The following is a 25,369-nucleotide window of genomic DNA, read 5'->3' on the forward strand; positions in this document are numbered from 1 at the left end:
GATTTGAATGAATGTTCTCAACAGATGACTGCAAAACAAACAAGAAAAAAAAAAACCTTTCCAGGTACAGCTTGTTCCTAAATGGATACAGTTGCATCTTTTTATTCAGTATTTAAAAGTATCAAAGTATTTGTCTTTGTGTTTCACTGTGACCTTGAATCTGCGGCGTTGGGGTGAAACGCTAGCGTTCCTCGCAAGGAAGCCGCGCCGCCACCCAAAAACAGAGACAAACCGAATAGTCTGTAACAAGCTGTCAAACTGCATACCAACATGTTGATTTGGTATTGCGCCTTTAAAGTGCAAGTTGCTGTCCCTGCATGGTCTCCATCTCATAGGTTGATGCTGCTGCTGAATGCAGTCAAGGTCACCTTCCCTATACTATTTGTGAGAAGCTCATTTATAAATCCATATATAATCAACATATAGTGTCAGCCTTTGGGTTCACAGTAGAGCAGGGGTGGCCAATACGTCGATCGCCAAGCCACTACTGGTCGATCGCGGGATATTAAAATGTATTGGCCACCACTGCAGTAGAGATTTAAAAAAACAAATTAATGCATGTTTAGTCTTTTTAATCATTTCATCATTAATCATTTCATCATCAATCATTTAAGCAATCATCATCATACTAATTCCATATATAATTAATACTAATTCCCAAGTAGTTTGCTGCTTTGTTTCTGAGTGAGCTGGGCCCAACATGTCGCTGTCATTCGCTGCCAGGCCCTTGATGACCCTCACACTGTGTCAGACCTGCACTGGTGTGCAAACAAATTTATTATTTCATATATTATTTATATGTTATTTCAAGAAGTGATTTTATTTCATCTTCATCTAATTTATTTTCTTTCACTCTGAGGTTTTGAACGTTTCCATCTTTAATGGCACACTCGTAAAACTGCTGGGTCAAAAACAACCCAATTAGGATGAAAAATTGGAACCTCAACTTCCTGGTCGGTCCAATTTTTAACCCAGCGGTTTTAAGGGTGCAAACATTTGATGAGCACAATCTATGTAATCGGAGAAATTAATTTGTAAAATTCACTATCCAAAAATTGCTACAAAGTAAAGAAAGATCGCATTAAAGCCGGTTTTTGACTTGAATGTGCAGAAAGCTGCCAGTGTATATTTAAAAATGTTTAAATCCATTTTTTTTCATATTAATACACTGTTAGACCATTTGCAATTCACATGGAAACCCATCCGTATGAGCAAGCACCATTTGAAACAATTAACATATTTTGCTCCCTGCAGGAAGAACACAGGACAAAGTTGGACGACAAGCCACCCCAGCTTTTCGTCTTGCTGCATGTGCAAGCAAAGTGGCCGAATCCTCTCAAGTTCTCATCATGTTCTTGTTGTTGTTTTAGAGCTGTTCGGGTGTCTGACCGGATGGCTGCAATACGTAAAAATAATTACTTTTTAGATTTCGGAACGCCCAAGACGTGATGGCAGGCTAGAGACGATTGTGTGTCCAAAGGAGCCCAACTGACAAGCATCTTGCACAAATTTGAGCAGGTACCATGACTCGCTCAGTCAGTCGCTCGCTCGCTCACCTTTGCACTGTCTTTCTTGCAGAGGTGGCTCACGTCTAGACTAAATGGTTCCAGAACCTGGATTGACCTGCAACTTGAGGACCCTGGCAGACTCGTGAGTGTCCTTACATTGAAAAAGTGTGACAACTTGTGAGCCTCAGGCGGCAAATCACTTAAAGGGTTCCTCTTGCGTACTTGTTGCTTTAAATGATGATGATTAAACTTTAAAAAAAAAAACCTAATTAATTATGAACAAAATCTCTGATATAGTTGGTGCCAAAAATTTGGTCTCGCAGGATCTGGAGTCCCAATGAGCCAAAAAACTGGCAAAATTCTAAGGAATACTGCGCTGGAATGGATCGCAATGGTAAATGGAATGACATCCCATGTGACCATTCTCGGCCCTACATCTGCAAGATTCCCTTTCGTGAGTACAGATCCTGTTATGTAACTACAGTGTTGCTGATATTTATTTGAGAAAAAAGTCACATTTTGTCGACAAAAGTCCTAGTGGCGTGCGTGACGACCAGTCTGGAATAAAAGGGGCCGACTTCCCCCGTGCAGAAGATGCCGCCACCTCCTGGCCAAATGGAGAAGGGCATCATGCTCCTCCGTGTCAAATTGATTCAATCTTAACATTGGTCAACTCTCCCTTTTGAACTTTTCATGATTTCATAATTGGCAATGTTTATCAAGAAATGATAACTTCTGAGTAGTTCCTTTTTTTTTTGCCTGAATATGTTCACCATTTGATGCGTTTATTGAGTTCAAAGCGTCTCTCAAAACGTGGCCACTGTTGAACCCTTCACGGGAACCAACAGCAACATTTGAGTATCTTCTAATTTCAAATAGTCTGTCTCACCACTACTACAGCCAAGCCTGTCACCTGTCCTACTCCTGCTCGCTGCCCTACTACGCCCAAGCCTGCTACCTGTCCTACTCATGCTCCCTGCCCAACCACCACTACAGCCAAGCCTGTCACCTGTCCTACTCCTGCTCCCTGCCCTACTACGGCCAAGCCTGCTACCTGTCCTACTCCTGCTCCCTGTCCCACTACCGCCAAGCCTGCCATCTGTCCTGCCGTCCCTCCTCCGATCAATGGGGAGCTCGAGATGTGCGCAATCTCCACCAATGAGAAGGTGTGTTCCTACCACAACGTGACATGCTCACGCCTGCTCGCCATGATTGCCAAACCGGTGAGTTGATGGTTTGTACTGAAGATTCCCCAAAAAATTTACTCTCCTGTTGTTGTCTCTCAATTGTATGAATTTTTCGCAAAACCTTCAAAAATCAACATATGCACCAAAATGTGGCATTTATTTTCATCTTAATGGGCAATGGTGATCGTAGACACCAGTAAATTGGACTCAGCCAGGAATGTTTGTCCGCGTCGCCGTGAAGAACCTGAGCCGTCTCCAAAGTGCATAGCCTCGTTGTCGTCATGCTTTTTTGTTTGAGTGTGTGCAGAAGGGCGGATTCCAAGGTCTGCTCGACGGTCTCAGCGTGGCCCGCGGCATTGTCATCAGAAGACGATCCATTCCCCAAGCAAAGAGGCAATGACACACACACACACCAAAGAAGGCAGCTAGTGCAACGGCATTTGTGCGGCAGGCTGGTGGTCAACTTGGTCGTGCGTGAGGCCAACAGCAAGAACATTGCCACGGCGTTGCAACTGAATATGGACTTGGAGAGCCAAACCTTCACCCTCAACTCCAGAGTGGGCGTAAGTGGGGCGACAAGCAGACCGGGCACCTTCCCCAAGGACGCCCCTTCAAAGCCGGTCTTCCCTTCAAGGTGATTGAAGATGCTTGAAAAATCCGTTTTTGGTGCCGCTTGATCGCAGTAGAAAGAGTCAGAGGGCTTACTGGTTCACCTGATGCCATCTTGTCACTGTTCAGATTATCATCAAGTGTGGGAGTGGCACTTTCCACCTGAACTTCAACGAGGAGCTCCTGCTGGACTTCGGAGGTCCTCAACTCGAGGCGCTTGTGTGGAAAATCGAGTGCCGGTCCTAAGAAGACACTTTCATTTGATTTCTGACTGTCTGCTGTATGCACACTTGCTCCATTTTTGCTCCTCTTATTTATTTATTTATTTATTTATTTATTTATTTATTTATTTATATATTTAGGTGTTTGTTTGTTTGTTTGTTTATTTATTCATCGCTCTTGTTTATTCATTGTATATGCCTTCTTGTTTTTACTTTTATGTTGTTTCCTTGGATGTTTTGTAATATGTCTTGTCACCGTGGGATAGTGGGAAACCCAATTTCAATTTCTTTGTGTCTTGGCATGTAAAGAAATTGACAATAAAGCAGACGTTGACTTGACTTTAATTGAAAACAAATTCTGATAAGTTCTTTTCTGAAGCGTATATAAATATTACTTTTTTCAACTGAACACGTATTTGAACCAAAAAAAAGTCGTTGAGTCTTTTTAATGATTTCTTTCATTCAAATCTGTAGCATCTCCAAATTGATTTGCCACGAGACTCTTATCGAAGTTTGCCAAATACAGTGTCAAGATCGAAAACTTCAACAGTAGAGATTAATGTCAAAAACAATTCTTTCTTGTCTTTTCCAAGCTTTATAAATTTTGCAATAGCAAAAAAAACATGAAATTTTATAATCCATTGAATCTTTGTCACGTGTGACCACCTCCAGCCATTATATGAAGTGCGTAGGTGTGTGTGTGTGGTCCTCATCTACCATTTTCTGCCACCAGATGTTCGGATGACCACCATGATGGTTGTTATTTTTATCTGCGTTTGTGTGTGTGTGTGCGTGCGTGCCTGTGTGAGACCGACCAGGGTGGTGTTGGGGTTATTCTTACTGGAAGTCTAGCAAGATAAAAGAAAACATAGTAAAGACCACCACTAACAATTTGCAGACCATTTTGCACCACTGGCAATTATATTGCTTCCCAAGTTCAACCATGAATAAATAAATAGCATAAACTAATTTCAGGGAGAAGGTGAATATGACCTTTAACCCCTTTGGGTCAAATTCCTGTTGTCCCATTACGTGTATGCACAGAGTGGCCAGTCAATGTGTTCTTTTTTTTTATCCCCCCTCAGCATTCTTCAACACTTTGCGGACACTAAACCATCTGTGATGATGACTCAGGTTTTCCAAACAAGCTGGAGGGCCAGCACGGCTTTGGCGACGAGCAACTTCAGGCACCTAACTAATTATTTGACACTTTGAATCTTTGTTGTGTATGACAGAACAAAGACAAGCGGCAGCAAAATAATATCCTGGTTCTAAATCCGTAAAGTATTAAAAAGTCACAGAGGCCAAGAAAAGTATTTGTCCTCTGTTCGGTTTATGAATTGAGTTTTGGGAAGCGTGGGCGTTTGGAAGGACATCATGTCATCTGGCAAATGTGACAGTGAAGTCCATGAAGACCAAACCTGCCTTGCTGTTCTCACCCTATTACTTATGGGTAATATGATTTTTTTAATTTTTTTTTATCCTGTCTAATTGGAGATTCAAATATAAATGAACTAATCACCTACTTAGGGGCCAGTTTTTGGATCCTCATTGATTTGAATGCTATGTAAATAGTCAGTCACCTATACCTTTATATGATGTGAATGATCAATAATCAATATTGAAAGTGTCCCAAAATGTAACTGAATTTTTTTTGTTTTAAAGTGAGGAGTAGTACCACCTGATTGTCGCCATTGAGAAGATTTTCGACACTACGCCATCTAGTGGCACTAGATCAGAATGAAAATGTTTCCATGAGTCATCTTATTCTGGCGTAAACCGCAACACGTCAGCAAAGCAGTTTCATAATGGTTTAAGTGTATTTTTATGAAAAACATATTTTTGTTGTTCGAAGCCCATGAAATTATGAGACATTCTCGTCAAATGTGCAACCACTTTCCAGGAAGTCTGCTGATTCATGAAGCATGCAGAGACTTGATGACAAATCTATAGCTTTATTGAATACACATTATGAATGTATGAATGTGTACTAGAACTTATAAAAATCAAAACAAATTATATTCTATTTGTAAAACAAAACTTTTTAACACGACGTTTATTTTTAGGGACCATGCTTTACACACTATATATTGCACAATAGGGATCATATAGATTGCAGTGTTCTTCTAAATGCATTTTAACCATTTCCACCATTATCATTATATCTCTGGATGAATTCATTAACTCCATACTATTTTCGTCTTTACCATCATTTGATTGCTTCAACAATATCTTGACCGGAATCAGTGCAAGTTTTGTCCATCCGAAGGAGATACTCAGCCTACCAAAAATAAAATGAAAAATATTCACACTCTAGAACAAGTGTGGTGAATAGAATGATAGGATGCGGTCGTACCAAAAAGCTGACTGGGTCGTTGGGTTTGATCTTGGAGCATTCTTGCAAGGCTTCGGTGAGTGCAGGCATCACATACTTCATCAAATAGTTTCTCAGTGGGAGCGCTTTCGCTTCCAGGAGCTCGTGCTCCTGCCTTTCTACCTCCGCCAAATTGTCTTGCTGAAAAAAAAAAATATATATATATATATATTTGTGATTATTATAAGACAGCTGATATTAATCCAATGTAGCTCCTTGGGTACCCAAACTTCATACTGCGCCGCCATCTCAGCGAGCAGGGCCTTTTTCCTACGTTTCCTCTTGGCTGCTTCTTCAGCCTCTTTCTGCTTCCTCTCCATTTCTCGGATCCGTTTCTCCTCCTCTTCCAGCTCCTCGGTATTCAGGCCGTACTTCTTGGGAGGGCCCACCGCCTCAGTGATGTGGCTCATGATCTGTGTCAATCCGGGGTCGTCATCTTTCACCTCTGGGGAAATGCATTTGATATGAAGCCTTGAAAATCTGCTGTTGTGTTCATCATGTCAAAACTCTTCCCGAAAAAGCACAAGCTGTGAAACCACTTCTTTAGATATAATACTTAGGTGTCCAAATACTTTTGTCATCGTAGTCTTTCTCACCCCAGAGTTACAAAATTCACACTTCACTGTTTATAGTACAAATATAAGAATGTTACCTAGATATGTCGGGTATATTTCCAGTTCATCAAAGTAGTCGAGGGCAGTTTCTAAGGCCCTGCTGAGTTGACGGAATCTAACCAGTCGAGGGATAAACTCCTCCTGGGTTAGACCTCTTTTCTTGGCCTCACTCTCAGGTAGATCTTGAACTTTCTTTGTCAGGAACTCATCAGATGCATCCAGGGCAAACACATATTCTAGAAAAAACAATCAAAAGTTTGTTTCATCATTTGATGGAAAACAAATATGAGTAAATGGACAAAGAACCTGGGGTGATACTGTTGCATGCGGGGGTCCCGGGTGAGTCTTGAATATCTGCATCCTCAGCTGGACAACAAATTCGCACATTAGGACTTCATCACATGTGGAGCATCTGAATAACTGGAAGAAACCTACCGGTGAACATCTGACTTGCTTGCTCAAATGTTCTCGGGAAGCCATACAAGGCATATCCTTGGTTCCTGCAAGGCTTTGAATTGAGCTTTTCAGTCAAAATTTCTAAAAGTAGATCATCCTCCAGGCGACCTAATTATATGAAAAATGTTTGGATTCATATGGCTTGAGAGTTCAAAATGTATAGGCTGTTATGTAGAGTTGTGCACTAGACCTGCATTTTTTTCCATGCTTCCTTTGAGAGTTTCCAGTTGATCCAGTGCCGTTTCCTGTTGGCTGATCTCAGCATCAATTCTCGTCGAGGTTTCTTTCTGTGGAGTACGAAACATAAGGTTATATAAAGAATAAAAAAATAATGTTTTCTCCATTCATTAATTCATTAATTCATTTGTTCGTTTGTTCGTTCGTTCATTCATGCGTCTATTCATTCATTCATTCATTCATTCATTCATTCATTCATGCTTATTGTGACTTTGGATTTCGAAATTCCCAACAGTTTCATGTAGGCAAATGTTAGGTGATCACTGACCAAGCGTGCCATCTTTTCGTCAACGACGTCCCGGATGTTGATGTGATGGATTCGATAATGCTCGCACAGCTTCCGTGCCAGTTCGCTTTTACCCACGGCTGGTGGTCCAGTAAGAAAGATTCTGATTGGCTATTGACATGGACAGAAAAATAATCAATGTCAACTTCGAGCCATGAACGAAAGAGAATATCAGACTCACAAGGAGCTTTCTTGTGTGTCTGTATTCCTCCACGAGGGCTTCTATATTCTCAATAATGCCGTTTTCTGCTGACCAGTCGAAGTTAAAAGTGTCTTTTACAACAAAAGCATCCAGGCGAAGGTCAATGCTGATATATTCCAGCTCCTCTTGCTGACACCAAAAAGGAAAACAGATATTACCACAAGAGATGGTGAACACCAAACTTAAAAAATAAAAATAGAGCCAATCTAAGAGCCATAATTGATTGGAATTCTGTCTTTCTAAAAGCTACAATTTGATTGATATTGTAAAGTAGGTATCGCTTATACCTTAAAGGCCTTTGTCGAAATGGCTTCCGTCTCTTGTAATTGACATAATTTCCCCGTTCCAAGCACTTGACTTATGGCCTAAAATGTAAAGAGGAGAGTCTCTGCCCCCGTTCAACATCACAAGTTAAGATGTGAAAATCATTTTATCCGTCATTTACGGTGTGTTTACCTGTACTATGTCCCTCAGTTTGCTCCTGGAGTCATCAATTGCAAGAATATATTTGGTCTTGGGTTTGACATCAATCAAGTTTTGTATTACTCTGTAAAAGAAATCACAGTCAACACAAACAACCCCAAAACAAATGTCAATATTCAAAAGTGGAAAATCACTTTGCAAGGTCCACCACGTGGATGGTGGGAATGTAATTTGTGCCTTCTCCAAATATGGGAACTTCTGAAAACTCAGACAGCCAAGACACCTAGGGGGCAAATAAAAATTATAATAATCAAGCGGAAATGACAAAGACTGAGGTAGAATCTACCTTGAAAAAGTAGTGGAAGAGATTTTCTCCTTTTCCATACTGTATCCCTGCAGCTAAAACATAACCTTTCAGTTTATTCTTTTTCTGAAAGATGACAGAAGAAAATCAACGACATGACGTTTTACTTCATACAACACTGTTGTGTATTTTTTTTCTGAGCAAACTACTTACTCCTGTTCCCAGTTTAAGCACTTGTTTCTCTGTATTGTTGTGATTTTTAAAGCTGGGATGCGGGCGTCTTTTTCGGAACTCATCCTCTGCTATAAACCTTTCTGCTTCATCCTGCAGGAGCCATTGGTTATGATGTAATACTGTCAGCGCTCTATTGGACAGTCACCGTGCTTACCGTTTCCGGTCTTTTGGTCATTGCCCATGTCAACACCGTCGAGACTAAAATGAACATTTTCTTTGACCTGAAGTTTTCGTTTTCACCGTGAAGGGCTACAAGTGAGAGTGAAGGAAGTATTGTACATTTCTGACTACAGTGTCAAAACAATGACGTTGATGGTTCTTTCCACGTTGGTAAACCTGTCATTGCCCAAGTTGCGTCTTCAATATCGTCTTCATTTGCATTTTCTGAGATGTTGTACACCACCACGTCGCACTCCAGCAAGCGTGAAAGCAGCTCCTCTTTGCTTAACGACTGGAAGACAAGATTGCAAATATCCAGCAAATCACTAGAAAAATGTGTATTTGTGTTATGAGAGATGTTTCAAATATTTTGGAGAACTGAGTTGAAGGGCGTCAAACATAGGTCAGAACTGGCCCGTTAGCAGTCCAATCCACACAGTAATAAACCGAAATACAGTAATCCCTCCTACTTCGCGGGGGTTACGTTCCAGACCCACCCGCGAAATGGGAATTTCCGCGAAATAGAAACTAGATTTTTTTGAGCTATTCTTGGAAGATATTCTATTTTTATCGCTGACATCAACCAGCTCGCTGCTAGGGGACTTTCATATCAATGGACTGTGCGCTCCGCATTCATGCCTTAGCGACGAGACTAACAGTGTATTGCTATGTCCAGATGAAGGCCACCGCCGGTGGAGAGAACGCCCTGAAGTCACATGTGACGATAAAGTATACTGTACTGACTCTTTAATTTATTCATTTCAAAACAAGAAAACGACTTTTAAACATAAGCTATCATTATTAAAGGAAAATGAAGAAACTCAAGTGGCCGCGAAACCTCGTGAAATGATGAAATTTCTGCGATAAAATCATTAATTTATTTTTGAAAACCCGCGATACAGCGAAGCCGCGATAGTTGAAGCCGCGAAGTAGGAGGGATGACTGTATTTCAATATAACCAACTGCTGTTGGTGAGTTTGTCCACTAGAGGACGTACTACCCAAGATTTGACGCCTGTTGATGCGCTTGTGAAGAATAAACGAGGCCAAAATTATTGAGCAAACTTAAGTGTCCTTAAAATTAATCAAATAAATAAAATCTCATTGCTGAGATTAGAAACCTGCTAAAATTAACATCTCTTGTAGAAATATTTTGAGACCGAATAATGCAAAACCTCAGTAAAGTGCTTAATTTATTTGTTTGTTGGTGTATTCACCCAATCATATAGGAATGAACTGGCTCATTTGTCACATTAAATTTCACTTCTTTACTTTTTGTTAGATATTTAACTCACCGAATAGTGCTCATGCAAACCATTTGGTTTCTCACCGCTGGATGAAGACACCGTTCCGACCACCTGGAAAGCAGGTTCATCGAACTGCGGCTCGGCGTCATCATCATCGTCCACCTCCTTTATACCACAAGTCGATAAATACTGTCCATGTAAGTCAGAAAAAAAGTGCATTAATGGGGCAACGGTAAGTTATGCTTAAATTATCTCATATTTTTACTTTACCTCGGCGATGTGTTTGGAGGAATATTTGTCCACGTCGTTCACAAAAATACGTTTGCAACGTTTTTTGTCGCCCATTTTGCGGAAAGATGTATATGATATATGATCAGCTTGCTACTGTTTATTAAGCTTTATTGTCCTAAAAATGGCGAATAAAGCAACGGTCGCGGTCATTTGTTTAGGCCAAAATGATCACCTAGGAGACGCATCCACGCCACAAGGAGTCTTGCGTCATCACCTCGCGACGCTAAACTGCTCTGCAGGGGTTTCCATGGAAACAGTTACCCGTCTATTTCCACTTCGAATTTCACCCCTTCGGACATAAAACCTTGAAGCATCACCTGCTTAGTTTATTTACAAGTTTAAGTTTGGAATAAGCATTAAAGGCTCATCGCAGTAAAGTAGAATATCGTAGAAAATAATTTTTGCCAGTCATTAATAAAACTCCCAGAGTATATAAAGAGAATGTTAGCATTTTTCATGTCAACACTTTTGTTACTATTCTAAGCTTGGTGGTTTTTTTTTTAAATGAGCTGGAATACTCGGAGAAACCTTTGGCATACACTCGCCTGACTTGCCGTTGATTGTTAGACTAGGCTCTAGCACCCCACGCAACCTTGAACAGGATAAGCAGTGTAGAAAACGGATGGATATATTAGCTGTATGTAGCTGTATGTATTACGATTTTAAAGGATACAAATATGCAACGTGTCGCTCTAACGAATCTCTTCAATATAGAATTTTATTATTCCATTTTAGATCCCTATAAGTTTGGAAAAGACCTTCAACACTACCATCATCCAGTCTGTCCTCTGCACCTCCATCACTGTCTGGTTTGGATCGGCCTCCAAACAAGACAAGCACAGACTGCAACGGACAATCAGGACTGCAGAAAAAAATAATTGGAATCAACCCATCTATCCAAGACTTGTACCTGTCCAGGACCAGGAACCGTGCACGTAACATCTCTACAGACCCTTCTCACCCAGGTTGCAGTCTGTTTGAGCTACTCCCCTCCGGACGGTGTTATAGAGCTCTGTACGCTAAAACCAGCAGAGACAGAGACAGCTTTTTCCCCCAGGCTGTTGCTCTGATGAACTCACACCACTCTGAGTCTCAGAGTCATTGCTGTGGAATAACATCCTGCTCTCCACACCTTTTGTGAATTGTCTACACTGTTTGTACTATGTGTCCTCTCTCCATCCATTGCAGCCTGGTCATCCTGGAAGAGGGACCCTCCCATCCGTGGTCCCTTCTCAAGGTTTCTCATTTCCCCTAGTTGCAGTTTTGAGTTTTTCCTTGCCCTCCTGGGAGTTTAAGATCAGGGGGTGTTTGAGAATATTTGTCATTTTTCACATGTCCTGAGTGTTTTTAGTTACCTAAATGTTGAACAGAGGCTGTGATGTACCGAAGTAAAATTCCTTGTTTGGCACGGTCAAACATGGCGAGTAAAAACTGTTGAATCTTGAAAAGGCTTAGCTGCCTCTCAAATGAGTGAGGTTGATGAACACAGTCGCTATGCAAAACTACAACAAAAGATATAAATTTATCACAACAATGTGTATGAATGACATTTATGCATTTGTATGAAATAAAAACTTGCTTTCAAATTGGGGCATCATTTCAAATGTAACACATTCCACACTGGCACGTGTTATATGCAGCCTGTGTTACCTTCTATTGTTTCTCTTTCTTGTTACAGCTTTATTTATCCAAGCTTCACACCACCCATGCTGTGATATTCACACGACGCAGGACAATGGAGCCCTGACATGGAAACTTCTAAAGCACCTCATATATTTATAGCGCTGACATTATCTGACAAACTGCTGGCAAGCTCTGCACGGCGTCTGCACTAGACAGACCTCAGCACTCAGTAAAATGCACCCTGACACACACTCAATGTGCAGAGATACTGAGTGAGGAAAGCTGCCTCAGCCAGCCCTTGCCATGAATAGTGAAACTCCAAACAAATGATATTGTTCGAATCTCTCTCTGGATGGATGGTGGCTCAAGTAGGCAATGAATAGGAATTTTGAACTTGAATGAAGAAATGTGACAACTCACCGCATTATCATTGCCGTGTCAGCCTTTACTGCAACTCAGCAATCATAATGAAGACAAGCCTTAAAGAAATCAGACGGGAAAAAAGATGTTCTGATTAACAGGAAATATAACTTGGTACTAACAGCCCAGCAGGCCTGTTTCACATTTCAGTAATGGACGGTTTAAAATTCACCATGAATTGTTAAAAATGCACTCCAGAGCTGTTTGAGATGATGCAAATAAAGCTACTGAGTAGTTTTAGCTGAAAGATGTAACCACACGGATCAATTGTGCTTTTACTGTTTTTTTTGATGCACTGTCTTGTCTACACGTCTTGCAGTGTAAACTGCTGTCAAAGTCGGGGATAGACCGCTGTTACAATAAAACAGTTGTTTCTAACAGCTGCTGAAGCGTGTGTGTGCTGGGGGGGGGGGGGGGCTTGTGGAGGGGGTCAGCTGTCAAGACAACCGTTCTGCTTTCTATGTTTCCTTTTAAGGACGAAACGTGCCTCAAAATCACAACCCATTTAAGAGCCTTCTGCGTGATCCAGATTAAGACACAGTGATACAGACAAGTATGCAGTATCTGCTTTGTGTTCAATTAAACTAGCCCAAATTTCACACAAAGTCGATTTGTGAGCAATTGAGCCAACACTGATTGCGATTTCTTTGATGTAAATAAAATGTGGGCTTATACTTAGTAAAGGTTAGGAACCCCAGATTTAATCATGTTTAATGGTTCTGTGCCAATCGAGAAACAAAAACTGTAACGTAAAACACCAAATGTATAAGTATTAATGAGCATCTAGCAAAAATGTTATACTGGCGTACTTTAAAAACCATATGTGTACATACCAAGCCTTAACTGTCAGAATATTTTGGTGACCGATGCTGTAAAGAAGGTAAATATAGAATGACAATATGGCGACACTGAGTTTATTAGGGATCACACATAATCCAGGAGTGGGAGATCCAAATCGCTTTGATTAGACCGACGATTTTCCAGCTCTTGCAGTGATGTCATATCCTCTTTGCTATTTAAATATTTTTCATTTTTTGGCAATACACATTTACAAAAGCTACTTCAAATTATTGAGAATTCCTCCTGCACACGATACCCCAAATCAAACTTTGTCAAGCGATCAAGATACACAAAAGCTCAGAATAGAAGTAAACAAGTCGCATTATCACTCTTGGTACATTACGCACATCTAGAAATGGAACGGTTGATGGTGCGGGAGATATTTACATTCTTATTACGCTCGCAGGCCGGCTATGACACCCCTCCCCTCACACGGCGGCGGAACTTGACAAATATGGAGTCTGGGGGGGCTTGACGACCTCCGGGCAGTCTGTCGGGGGGCACCTGTCACGCTCCATTTCCCTAAAAGGAGACACGGGAGCCAATCAGAATGAAGAAGGGTGGCCTGCTCTCCTGGACTTCCTAAGAATCTGTCGTCTGTTGGAGGTCTGGGCTAGGGCACTTTCCTCCCACCCCTCCTCATGCAATATTGCATCTCAGCTGTCTGGGTGGTGTTTGCCTCAGCCCTCCTCTCAACTCTTGGGCATGCCATGAGACTGGCGAGCCTCCTTGACCATTGCTCAGATTGGAGCTCGAGTTACCGTCAGCCCCTTCAATCTCTTCCCCAGCGTTCTGCGAGAGCTTAGTCATATTAACACGTATTTAGCAGCGTGCGCCGGGGAGACCCCTGTTGAACATATTAGGGGGTCCAAAATGTATGCTGGATGATGCCATACAATAAAAGCCTAACTTTCCCTCAGTTGTAAAAGGTTAAATGTGACATTATGGCTACATCGTTCACAAAAATAAACTTTTAATAATTTTATAATCATCACTTGTTTTCACACTTATTGATCATGCTTTGCGACATAAACGAGAAATAACTATTTTTTTTAATAATTGAACTGTATGCATAGTATTCACATTGTGTAATTCCAAAGCAACGTCTCCCCATTTTGGTGGCGTCCTTGACACAAGATCCACTTAACTCCCTCATCTTTCAGAGCAGCACATATTTGGACTTCTGTGAAGTCCCCGAGCCCGCCCACCTGCCCCCCAGCTGGAGCGTGCCGGGACATATTTAAGGAAACCCTCGCACCCTTGTCCTTCGTCCCAGTGGAAACTCCAGTCTTGCATCAAACTCTCGGTGAGTCTGGTTCCGTTCTTGTGACTTTACGTATTTGTGTTTTGAAAGGCGGTTTCAAGTAGTATTGCAAATAGGATGTATGTTTTAAAGCGTATACATGTTTTATGATTCTGTGCTTGAAGACAATTTTATTTTTGGGAGATGCTACTGGGGGGAACTTTAGGATACAGAAGTAGGATGCTATGCAATTGTGAAATCGAACAGATTTGAGGGTGCTGCAAGTTACGAATGATCATTTGTTGGGTTACTTTGTAATTCCCTGGCCGAAAATAGTACAGCTAGGCAGAATTTAATTACTCCAAGTACCTCAAAAGCTGGACAGAGGGTCCTCTAAACATTGGAATGACAAGTGACAACAGCTGAGGAAAGACCCAGGCCTTCGCTGCCACTTGTCGAAAAACGCATCACCGTAGCCGTTAAGTGGCTGCGGTTTGATGATAAGATACGGAGGGATGAGCGTGGGGGAGGCCAGGATTTCCGTAACTAAAAATAGAGTTGTGAGCAGGGGATGCAGCCATGTCCCATTTTGGCAAAATGAGAGCACTTAAGGGTTTCTTGAGCCTCAATTTAAGCTACAAGTATTTCTATTACAGAAGGCCAACCAAGAACAGACCAAAATGTGCGACGACGACGAGACCACCGCCCTCGTGTGCGACAACGGTTCTGGCCTGGTCAAGGCTGGGTTTGCCGGTGATGATGCCCCCCGTGCTGTCTTCCCATCCATTGTTGGACGTCCCCGTCACCAGGCGAGCAACCTCATCATTATCATAACATTAGCGTTTATGCTAAATTAAGAATTCTTATCAACTGTAAGTATGTAAATATTTTTTTCCTGAGATTCCGGAATGTTTTTTTCTCCTCAGGGTGTGATGGTGGGTATGGGTCAGAAGGACAGCTATGTGGGAGACGAGGCCCAGAGCAAGAGGGGTATCCTGACTCTGAAGTACCCCATCGAGCACGGCATCATCACTAACTGGGACGACATGGAGAAGGTGAGAATCGGTACTGCGTGGATATATGGGCACCAGAATTCCACATTACGTGTTACTGACAAACTCTCCATTTAACAGATCTGGCACCACACTTTCTACAACGAGCTCCGTGTGGCCCCAGAGGAGCACCCCACTCTGCTGACTGAAGCCCCCCTTAACCCCAAGGCAAACAGGGAGAAGATGACCCAGATCATGTTTGAGACCTTCAACGTCCCTGCCATGTATGTGGCCATCCAGGCTGTCTTGTCCCTGTACGCCTCCGGTCGTACAACCGGTGAGTTGCCTTGAAGACTTTTTTTTTTCTTTTACAATTTGATTTCGAGATGTGGTCTGACATTTTTGTTAACAGGTATTGTACTGGACTCTGGTGACGGTGTGACCCACAACGTGCCCATCTATGAGGGTTACGCTCTTCCCCACGCTATCATGCGTCTGGATCTGGCCGGTCGTGACCTGACTGACTACCTGATGAAGATTCTCACTGAGCGTGGCTACTCCTTCGTCACGACCGGTAAGCAAATTCAGGAAAATAGCTCATTAAAGTGTTAATAGGGTATTACCTCTGGATTTAAACACAAGTGGATGTTGGGCGCTCATTGGCTACTGATTTGTAAATAATTTAAATGGCAAGACTAATTCAATGAACAAACAAACCTCCTCCCTCAGCTGAGCGTGAGATCGTGCGTGACATCAAGGAGAAGTTGTGCTACGTCGCTCTGGACTTTGAGAACGAGATGGCCACCGCTGCCTCCTCCTCCTCTCTGGAGAAGAGCTACGAGCTTCCCGACGGTCAGGTGATCACCATCGGCAATGAACGTTTCCGCTGCCCTGAGACACTCTTCCAGCCATCCTTCATTGGTGAGACCTGACACTTAAACATCCATCTTGACAAAGGAATTCAGCAGAGTGAGTAATAATACGCACCTATGCAGGGATGGAGTCCGCTGGTATCCATGAAACCGCCTACAACAGCATCATGAAGTGTGACATTGATATCCGCAAGGACCTTTATGCCAACAATGTCCTGTCCGGTGGTACTACCATGTACCCTGGTATCGCTGACCGTATGCAGAAGGAGATCACCGCTCTGGCCCCCAGCACCATGAAAATCAAGGTGAGAAACAATAACCACCATGAAAAAAAAATAGCAATGAATTTAATGTTGGTTCTTACCCAACTCTGCTCCATCTTTAGATCATTGCACCCCCTGAGAGGAAATACTCCGTCTGGATCGGTGGTTCCATCCTGGCCTCTCTGTCCACCTTCCAGCAGATGTGGATCAGCAAGCAGGAGTACGATGAGGCGGGCCCCTCCATCGTTCACAGGAAGTGCTTCTAAATCTCCAACCTCCACCGAAACATCCCAAACTGCAACTTTCCTCTCCACGTCTGTATTTGTACTGTGCCTAATGCTGTATATACATTTACCATTGTAATAAAAATAGCTGCTTTAAAAGTACTCTGCTTGTCCTCATTAGATTTTGAACAAGCTTGACACTGTAATGGCCACCATCTTATGACAGAGAACAAAAACATTCACACTAATAGTCACATATCTTTCCAATTTTAGTGTCTTCTGCTATGTTAATGGTTAGAAAAAAGGCCTCTGATGTCCCAGCAGCCTCAAAGGCAACATTACTTTCTTGACACCTGTGTGCAACAGGTGATCTGAATGATCCTAATTTGGTCCCACCTTCTTTACTTGGGCTTTTAACCAGGTGAGCATTGAGCTGTGGAACTTTGCTGCTTTTAAATAGAAAGACTAGGTAGATTCTTTTAAACATGAAGATTACCGACAGTGATGTGATTCGCTTTCACCTTCAGCTTATTCATGGGATAAATGTAAAAAGTGTTGAGAGGAAAACTGAAAGACATTTTGCTAGTGGGACAAGGATTTTTGGTGTTCCTCTGGAGAATTCGGCAAGGAGTTTTATTCCTGAATTTGGCCTGGTTCCTGGGTGAGTGCATTTTTTTTTTTTTGAATTTTAATTACAAAAGCTGTGTTTGTTTCTGAATTTATGGGGGTCCCAGCTTTCTGGTGGACTCTTGTTCATTTCTTCTGGAGCGTGCCGGAACCGTGGGCCTCTTCCGGAAACCAGGATCACTCCCTCGCATCAAGGCACTCAGGGTAGGTGCTTTCAGTTAAAGCCATATTATGATCTAGTGTAGTGGTTTTCAGTCTTTAAGGCATGGCAGACATTTCTCAATGTTTATTTCAGGCCAAGCTGAATCGTGGAGAGGCCTGTCTCTCCACAGCCTTTGCCTACGACGTGGCCACCCTCATCAAGCAGTTTTGTCGGGAGCTACCAGAGCCTCTGATACCGACAGAGATCCACGAGGCTATGCTTAAAGCCCAGATGCTGGACTCCCTGCAGGAAAGAACCTCGGCACTCCAGCTGCTATCCTGCTTACTGCCTGCCAGAAACTCCTCATGTCTGCATTATCTGTTTGACTTCCTATCCAAAGTGAACCAGAGGTTTGAGACGAACACTCAACATAAGAATTGTTATAAGGAAAGACTGGGTGGCATTTTGTAAATGCATTTTAAATTGATCAGATGCGAGGACAACTTGATGACCAGCTCCAATCTGGCTATGGTCTTTGCTCCTTGTCTCCTACCACCTCCTAACAAGCACGAGATGTCCGAACGACGCTTTGAACTTCGAATTCTTGTCCTGTGCGCCTTCATCGAAAAGCCACATTTGTTTGGTAATACATCAAATTGTTGCACGGTTATTAACTGAAAGCCTTTTCAAAATATTAATCAAGAATGATGTTCATCAGGGGTGATTCCAACGGCTGTCATAGAAAGTATGGACTACCTGATCAACTGCCACCACCTGAAGGATGTATGCTCAAAGAAAGAAACACCAAAGAGACACAGTTTGAAAGGTTGCCATGTTAAGACGGCAACCAAAACAATCCTCGCATACATTTACTCGGTTCGTTTGTTTTACATTCATGCAGTTTTGTGGTCTGTTAAGACTGTACCGCGGATTCAAGCGAAGTCGAAGGTCAGGCCAGCAGACCATCAGCGAACCCAGGAGTCCAACTTGCGAGGAAGACAGACTCTCAGAAGGAGTGTCGGCTTGGAGACATTCCCAAATATTGCATTTTTTAGGGCCTGCGTGAGTGAAGGTAAATCAGAAAGAAAATAAATTTGAGAGTCTTTAATGGATTGAACTTTTAACCACTTCTATAACAGATTCATCACCTGGAGCTGCCATCTTGGATGCCTTAAATCATGGCAAACAGTCTCCACCGAATAAGATAAAAAGGTATGTTTTTAAGTAGTGAACTAAAACTTGCATTACACACGTTTCGGTGCACTGTTTGCAGGGACATGCGTCTTGGTCTTTTCCCTGACCCGAGCCAAGGACAGAATGCATCTACGCCGGTGCTCACTGGAGTGGGCAAGCTGCAACTGGCATCTTGGAGTCGACGAATTTCTTTATGACTGTGGCATTTTTAAAAACTTTGATACATTCACATTTTAGATTTTATTTAAATTGAGCTATTTCTAAAGTAACACCATCAGTCATAGTGAATAAACTGGTTTCTATAGGGATGCTGGTACTTCATGTATCTAAAAATGTGACGTTACAACCATAAATAAAACTATGAAACTTCAAACCCTGTTGTCTTTCAAATGGGTAAAAATACCGAATCACTGACTTACTGATATAGTAAACTAGTCATAGAACGCAAACATTTCTATTTGCGCAGAATTCGTCAGAGGTGAAATTTAACACTGTTCCCATCACTGCAGTATGGAGGATTAAAAAAAATAAAAAAGCAGAAAAGCCAATTGGAAGAGAGGTTTTCTGGTTCTAGGCATCCCATTCTCAATTTGTTATGCAATGGTGCAGCGTCCACCGCAACCAGTGTCGAAGCTTTTTCAAAATATTCGAAGCGTGCACGTTCACTATCTAGCTCGCGATAAGCTATTATCTTAATACTACTACTACCTGCATTTAGAAAACGGTGGAAAATGTGCAAGTGTGGACATGCTCCCAATATGCTTACAGGAAGCAAGAAAATGCTCATTTTGATGCATCAATTGTTGCGTCAGTTTTACTTTGAAGGCCACAATTAAATCGTTAGTTGAGCGTAACTTGACGGACATCCTGCTTGTTCAGTCGGTCGGGTCTTTTTTTATTGACACAAGGTAAGAAAATGGCTTATCTTTATTTGGATTATGGTAGAAATGAATTTGTAACGTTTTAAATAAAACAGTACATGGATGTGAATAAAATCAGGTTGTAGGGTTCTTTTGGAAACTATTGATGCTGGTTATTTGCAGGCCTAATTGCTTGTTTACACAACCGATTTAGTCCACACGATTCTATTTTGTGTTTATTAAAACATTTGAATTTAATACAATCTAAGCACACATTTTTTTTTCTAAAGACTGGTCGTACAAAAATGCACGTTTTCAGCGTATTTAGCATCGTCGGTTGTTTTGCACACCTGCAGATGTTGGCAATGAGGTCGACGGTGCGGTCAACTCTGCTCGGGCTCCTGGTGTGTCTGCAAATGGGCGGTGCTCCGGCCCGTAGTAGCCCCGGGGCAGACCAGGTGTCCGAGGCCGACATCCAGCGGCTTCTGCACGGCGTCATGGAGCAGCTTGGCATCGCTCGGCCCAGGGTGGAATATCCTGCCCACCAGGCCACAAACATCGTCGGGCCACAGAGTATCCAGGGTATACTAGCTATTTTTGTATGAAGATCTCTCAAATTATAATGAAATGTATTATACTTCATCATACATAGCACGTAATGTGTGATTTTTGTCCATTAACTGCACCAACCATTTTGTCCACTAGGTGGTGCTCACGAGGGACTGCAGCACCTTGGTCCCTATGGGAACATTCCCAACATAGTGGCTGAGCTGGCAGGTGACAACGTTCCCAAAGACTTAAGCGATGATCACAGCTACCCAGATCCTCCAAATCCTTGTCCACAGGGAAAAACTGGTAAAAATAAAAAATAAAACTTTTTTGAGGGGAATTAAAATGCACTTTGTGACAGTGTTTGTTTCCTTGATCATCATTCCCAGCAGCAGATGGGTGTTTGGAAAATGCTCCGGACACAGCTGACTTCAGCCGGGAATTTCAAAAGCACAGTCACATTTACGGTCCAGGGAATGAGTACCCCGCTCTGATGAAGTGGGTCAGTACACATATGGATTTTTTTTTTTTTGCAGGCTTCAAAACATATAGGCAACGGTTTCATTAAGTGACGTCTGAGGATGATGGTTAGAAAGTTGACCGGTTAATCAAAGTTGAAAACCAATTTGTGTGTAATTTGTGGTAGATCACCAAGAAGTCACTAATTTGCACTGTCTTTTCAGAACAAGGAGCGTTTGTACCAGAAGCTGAAGGGAGGACCAAAAAGAAAGAAAAGGGTATATATTAGTGTTTTGTTGTCTTTTTGTTTACATTTGTAAACACATCACATCAACAGATCATGATTGCTTGTCATGTATACGTGTGGTTTTGTTCATTTCGAATGTTTTGCTGCAGAGTGTAAACCCATACCTGAGGGGCCAGAGGCTTGACAACGTTGTCGCAAAGAAATCGGTTCCTAGTTTCTATGAAGACCAGAATGACGAGGCATCAACCTTTACTGCAACTACAAAAGCAACAAATTAAAACATATCCCAGAGACATCCTGTATTTTAAAATTATGTCTGTGTGTGTGGGGGCTACTTAGTTCATTTCAAAACTGTCACAGAACTGCTGTTTGTTGATGTTTATGGGGGAATGTGACAAACCTAAATAATTTATAATCCCACTTAACTATCAGAATTTGTGAATCTAACAATTTAGTGACTTTAGTTGATTGTGATAAAGGTATGACGTTCCTGTAATGAAAACTTACCCTCGAATCAGTGCTTATGTTGAAGTGAAAAATCAATTTTTATTTAATTCAGATTACTTGTAAACTGTGGCTTTACAGATAAAGCTGTGTAATGTTAAACATAATGACATGTTTTAACAATCATAATTAGGTCATATCTACACAAACTTATGTTACTCAGTTCTTTTATGTACATTTTGGTCACATTATCTTTTAGTGGAGATGAATAATTTTTGCAGTAGCATATGATGTGTGTGTGTGTGTGGGGGGGGGGGGTGTTAATGTTTCTGCTTCTACTACAATATAAAACTTAAAAGCAGAGAAATCTTTGTTTCTTCAGTTATCTTGTAAAAGTAATAAAAAAAATATATCAGCAGTGACAACAGTGGGTGTTTTTTTGGTGGTGATGGTGGTGGGGGTGCTCAGACGGGATCAGTGTTGTGGGCGTGTTTTTAACCAGAACTAGAAAGTTAGTTGATCATCATTCATGAAGCCCCACACAAGACACAAAAGAACACACACCGAGCAAAGACGACCGTGAACATTTTACCAGAAAAACTAAGCAACAGGTAAAGTACAAAATAAAATCATTGCTTTAGACTATTGCAATGGATGAATTTGAAAGTGCGCAATATTTGCGTAATACCTGTGCGTAAATGCCTCCTTATTTCCTTTCAGGTTCCAAGATGAGAAGCCCGTGTTTGCTGACCTTCTCCATAGTTGTTCTGTTGTTCAGCACATCGAGGAGTACGCATGCCGCCACTTTTCAAGGCGCTTTCCCTCACCCAAACAAATCCAACCCAAACGAACCGGAACGATGCCTGCCAGCCCCAATCAGCGGATTCATTACGCGCGGGATGGCCCCTGCAGTCATCACCGAAGAGGTTTTGGAGTCCAGTCAGGAGGCGCTTCACGTCACGGAACGTCGTTATCTGCGTTTGGACTGGTGCAAGACGCAACCACTCAAGCAAACCATCCACGAAGAGGGATGCCTGAGGCGAACCATCATCAACCGCTTCTGCTATGGCCAATGTAATTCCTTCTACATCCCGCGACACATTTACCAGGATGGAAACGCGTTCGAGTCCTGTTCAGCGTGCATACCTAAAGCCTTCAGCACGGTCACTTACACGCTTTTCTGCCCGGGACAAACGCCCAATACCCGGAAGAAACGGGTCCAGCGGGTCAAGCAGTGCAGGTGCACCACAATCAACACGGACTAAACCTCACGTAGATCTTTTCTTTTCACAAGGACGTTTTGCAAAAACTCTGGGCGTCTGTTCGCATCCATCCATCCATCCATCCATCCATCCATCCATCCATCCATCCATCCATCCATCCATCCATCCATCCATCCATCCATCCATCCTCCGAACCACTTTGTCCCCACGGGGGTCGGACAATCGGAATTACCATTAAAACAAGAGGAACTTATTACAATATTGACATTTTATCTTTATTTTACTATCAATTAATGGAGCCCAAATAGGATTCAACAATTTTCAAAAATGCTTTAATATGTGGCTTTACTATTGCAATACTCCCAAGAAAGTGCAAAAAATATGTTAATGAATTAAAATTCAAAGAATTGACTTGTTGCACACATAGCTGCATGAACATTAAGATACAGCAATATTATTATTTTTCATTTTCCTCTAAATATTTAACGAATACAATATGATTCTATGGTTTACGTCCAAATCAATGTGCTTGTGACTTTTGGCTAGTCCCATTGGCGCGCCCCATTGAGTCACTCCTAATATTTGGATGCATGGACAAACTGACTCCAGGACTTGAGAAGTTTCATTGTAGGCTATATATAATATAAAACATTTTTTTTTTTTTTTTGTTTCATCCTCTAAGTGCAAATCTTAAATTGAGGTCATGTTCACTTCTTTCTGACGCAGTCGTTCTTTCTGTTGGGAATAAAACATCACATCAGTGGAAGGAACGCTTTGTATAAACGTTGCAAATTATATTTATTGAATCCATTGACTGAGGCATGTGTGTGTTAGGTGCCACATTTACCAAACTGTTTGGGTTTATCATTTTGGTCTCCACTTTCTTCTCTGCTGTGATTCTCTTCACTGACTGCTGGGCCTCTTTTAATCTGCAGTAAAAAAAATACATATATTTTTTTTCATATTCACAAAACACTTCACTTGTGTGTATCTTCTTGCAGTTCCATACCTTTCTTTAGTGAAGTTCCGATTCTCCCGCTTCCACTTGGTCTTAAAGTCGGCACAAAATTCAAACCACAGCATGAAGAAATGACTGGACGTCACCTCCTTTTCTCCTGCTTTGGGCTTCAGACCAAAGTACACACACAAGTCTTGGAAGCTGGGCAGCCAGACACAAATTAATATTAATATATCTAAAATCCACAACATAAACATACATATTTTTAAATGGCCAAAAACATTGTTTCTCTAACCTTTTTTGTGCCATCATCAACTGACAGGAAGCTCCAACATGTTCTTTACGTGCTGAAAAGAAATTTACATGTTCAGCACCTAATGACATGTGTGACATTGTTTTGTAAGCAAAGAAACACATTCCAAGGGTGGTTGTTCCATTTTCTGTAGCGTGGCTTTGGTACTTTTGCAGACATTCTCGAGATGTTTCTTACACTTGGGATTTTGACTGAAAAACATCTTGAAACATTTGCAATATATTTTTTTTCAAGGAGGGATTCAGAGCAGATGGAAATGTTTGTGATGTGTGTAGAACACTGCAAAATTTTAAGAAAAGGGATAAACTGTATAATATTGATTGATGGATGAGTTCAACTAATTGCAAAGTGACATCAGACATCTATGTGTGTATGTGTGCTCTTCCATCTTAAAGCAAATCTTAAAAATAAAAAAAATAATACAGCACTTTAGTCTACAGCAGATTATTATTTGATGAATGTCAATATCTTGGAAAAACACTGCATATTTTTCAAATAAAGTGTCAAATCCCAACCACAGTTGAAGAACACTCGTTTTCTTTTCTACAAAGCAGGCCACTAGGCTAAATATTATAAACATGTCCAGCCTACAAGTGATTCACAGTTATTTGGTTATGTAAAAGTGAACCACTAACCACTGAGAAGAAACGTCTCCATTTGGTCTTTAAACGGCTGCAGATGTTCCTCAGGGGAGTCTGCACAGACCTTCTGAATGTCCTTTTCACATCCTTTTCCAAATACACACAAAACTTAACATATTAGAAATAGCCAATGTAAATGGTCATCAGATCAATGAACATTATTTATTGATGTTTGACTTCATAGACTCAAGTCGAGACAATAAAAAAGGAAGACCATCCATTAAGGCTTCCACGAGTTCTTCTGGGAAAGGCTCATTAATCTTCAGTGATGAAAACGATGGATGCCGAGATGAAATGAGGTCACGTGAGATGTCTTCCTAAGTTATGATGTTTTGCTTTTTTTTGTGATTGCAATAAGCCTCAGATGAAGAGCGCAGAGGAAACTAAGTGTACCTGGGCACGGAGAGGAGCTTATCAGCTCAACTTCCTCCTCAGATCTCACTTTGATTCTCATTGAGATGGCGACTGCAAACCTTTGCTTCTTCTTCCCCTGCATCCAATCAGTGGATCAGAGGAGCCAGTCTGCACGAGCCAGTCATAATAGAGACTGCCCCCCTCCACCCTGACGCTTGATCGACATCACCCAGATAAGATTACAAAAGAATACTGTTTTCAATCGGGATTTGTGTAAACTGTGGAGGCCGCTATCTTTGTCTCCTTTGTGCGGTGACGCTTTCTTGTATTTGTCTGCCGTTTGCGGCTTATATCCCACTGAAGAGGGTTATAGACCCTCACGTAAACAGAACTTTTTTTTGATACCGAGCCGAAAGCAAACCTAGGGAGAGTGAAGAGCAACAATGATGGCGCTTCAAACAGGCAGTACAATGAGAAATCGCGATGGACGATGCAGATTGCGCCCGTTTGGCTTGATGAAAACGATACTA

At 41.7% G+C, this 25,369-nt stretch overlaps 7 protein-coding genes across 12 annotated transcripts in view; 5 read left to right on the forward strand and 2 right to left on the reverse strand.

Moving 5' to 3' along the window:
• The first annotated feature begins 1,338 nt into the window (after positions 1-1,338).
• On the forward strand, positions 1,339-3,858 carry LOC147042669 (uncharacterized). The gene is made up of 6 exons (XM_085937980.1): positions 1,339-1,518; positions 1,579-1,650; positions 1,832-2,731; positions 3,003-3,088; positions 3,147-3,329; positions 3,434-3,858. Exons 3-6 carry the CDS (start codon positions 2,648-2,650, stop codon positions 3,468-3,470), a joined length of 390 nt encoding a protein of 129 aa, XP_085794106.1. The 5' UTR covers positions 1,339-1,518; positions 1,579-1,650; positions 1,832-2,647; the 3' UTR covers positions 3,471-3,858.
• Positions 3,859-5,483: 1,625 nt separating this feature from the next.
• LOC147042670 (adenylate kinase 7-like) lies at positions 5,484-10,712 on the reverse strand. 3 transcript variants are annotated; one of them, XM_085937831.1, is made up of 18 exons: positions 10,331-10,712; positions 10,109-10,249; positions 8,992-9,106; positions 8,810-8,904; positions 8,635-8,745; positions 8,464-8,547; positions 8,312-8,400; positions 8,151-8,241; positions 7,982-8,059; positions 7,674-7,823; positions 7,475-7,603; positions 7,160-7,256; positions 6,949-7,077; positions 6,820-6,879; positions 6,552-6,749; positions 6,174-6,344; positions 5,882-6,040; positions 5,484-5,806 (listed from the first exon to the last, which is right to left on the reverse strand). In XM_085937831.1, the coding sequence occupies exons 1-18, from the start codon at positions 10,403-10,405 to the stop codon at positions 5,802-5,804; spliced, it is 1,977 nt and encodes a 658-aa protein (XP_085793957.1). In that variant the 5' UTR covers positions 10,406-10,712; the 3' UTR covers positions 5,484-5,801. The 3 variants fall into 3 exon arrangements, with proteins under 3 accessions (XP_085793957.1, XP_085793956.1, XP_085793958.1); XM_085937830.1 differs by having other exon boundaries at positions 6,124-6,344; positions 10,331-10,704; XM_085937832.1 differs by lacking the exons at positions 10,109-10,249; positions 10,331-10,712 and having other exon boundaries at positions 6,124-6,344; positions 8,982-9,064.
• A 3,804-nt stretch (positions 10,713-14,516) lies between these two features.
• actc1a (actin alpha cardiac muscle 1a) lies at positions 14,517-16,990 on the forward strand. Its single transcript, XM_085937834.1, has 8 exons — positions 14,517-14,540; positions 15,134-15,286; positions 15,404-15,532; positions 15,611-15,806; positions 15,882-16,043; positions 16,199-16,390; positions 16,465-16,646; positions 16,727-16,990. Exons 2-8 carry the CDS (start codon positions 15,158-15,160, stop codon positions 16,868-16,870), a joined length of 1,134 nt encoding a protein of 377 aa, XP_085793960.1. The 5' UTR covers positions 14,517-14,540; positions 15,134-15,157; the 3' UTR covers positions 16,871-16,990.
• Positions 16,991-17,236: 246 nt separating this feature from the next.
• Positions 17,237-19,164, forward strand: LOC147042672 (inactive Rho GTPase-activating protein 11B-like). Of its 2 annotated transcripts, none has more exons than XR_015068908.1 (8): positions 17,237-17,489; positions 17,563-17,659; positions 17,751-18,007; positions 18,089-18,240; positions 18,316-18,423; positions 18,516-18,669; positions 18,737-18,809; positions 18,871-18,945. XR_015068908.1 is itself a non-coding variant. In XM_085937833.1 (8 exons), the coding sequence occupies exons 1-8, from the start codon at positions 17,314-17,316 to the stop codon at positions 18,986-18,988; spliced, it is 1,152 nt and encodes a 383-aa protein (XP_085793959.1). In that variant the 5' UTR covers positions 17,237-17,313; the 3' UTR covers positions 18,989-19,164. The 2 variants fall into 2 exon arrangements, 1 of the variants encoding a protein (XP_085793959.1); XM_085937833.1 differs by having other exon boundaries at positions 18,499-18,669; positions 18,871-19,164.
• Positions 19,165-19,620: 456 nt separating this feature from the next.
• On the forward strand, positions 19,621-21,652 carry scg5 (secretogranin V). Of its 2 annotated transcripts, none has more exons than XM_085937764.1 (6): positions 19,621-19,699; positions 20,008-20,233; positions 20,357-20,506; positions 20,590-20,702; positions 20,884-20,937; positions 21,056-21,652. In XM_085937764.1, the coding sequence occupies exons 2-6, from the start codon at positions 20,008-20,010 to the stop codon at positions 21,182-21,184; spliced, it is 672 nt and encodes a 223-aa protein (XP_085793890.1). In that variant the 5' UTR covers positions 19,621-19,699; the 3' UTR covers positions 21,185-21,652. The 2 variants fall into 2 exon arrangements, with proteins under 2 accessions (XP_085793890.1, XP_085793891.1); XM_085937765.1 differs by having other exon boundaries at positions 20,593-20,702.
• Positions 21,653-22,078: 426 nt separating this feature from the next.
• Positions 22,079-22,615, forward strand: grem1a (gremlin 1a, DAN family BMP antagonist). The gene has a single exon (XM_085937552.1). It carries the CDS (start codon positions 22,079-22,081, stop codon positions 22,613-22,615), a length of 537 nt encoding a protein of 178 aa, XP_085793678.1.
• A 229-nt stretch (positions 22,616-22,844) lies between these two features.
• Positions 22,845-25,369, reverse strand: part of fmn1 (formin 1) — a 35,172-nt gene continuing 32,647 nt past the window's right edge. The window contains exons 16-20 of one of the 2 annotated variants that reach the window (XM_085937556.1): positions 24,480-24,572; positions 23,827-23,878; positions 23,583-23,732; positions 23,421-23,502; positions 22,845-23,308 (exon numbers count right to left, since the gene is read on the reverse strand). In XM_085937556.1, coding sequence (XP_085793682.1) covers positions 23,264-23,308; positions 23,421-23,502; positions 23,583-23,732; positions 23,827-23,878; positions 24,480-24,572 — 422 coding nt within the window. In that variant the 3' untranslated portion in view covers positions 22,845-23,263. Of the gene's footprint in view, positions 23,309-23,420; positions 23,503-23,582; positions 23,735-23,826; positions 23,879-24,479; positions 24,573-25,369 lie in introns of those variants that run through there. The other variant, XR_015068883.1, reaches the window with a different exon arrangement.

This window comes from Syngnathus leptorhynchus, chromosome 18 (assembly GCF_054491065.1).
Source record: "Syngnathus leptorhynchus isolate UIUO chromosome 18, UIUO_Slep, whole genome shotgun sequence".
In the NCBI taxonomy this organism is placed as follows: Eukaryota; Metazoa; Chordata; class Actinopteri; order Syngnathiformes; family Syngnathidae; genus Syngnathus; species Syngnathus leptorhynchus.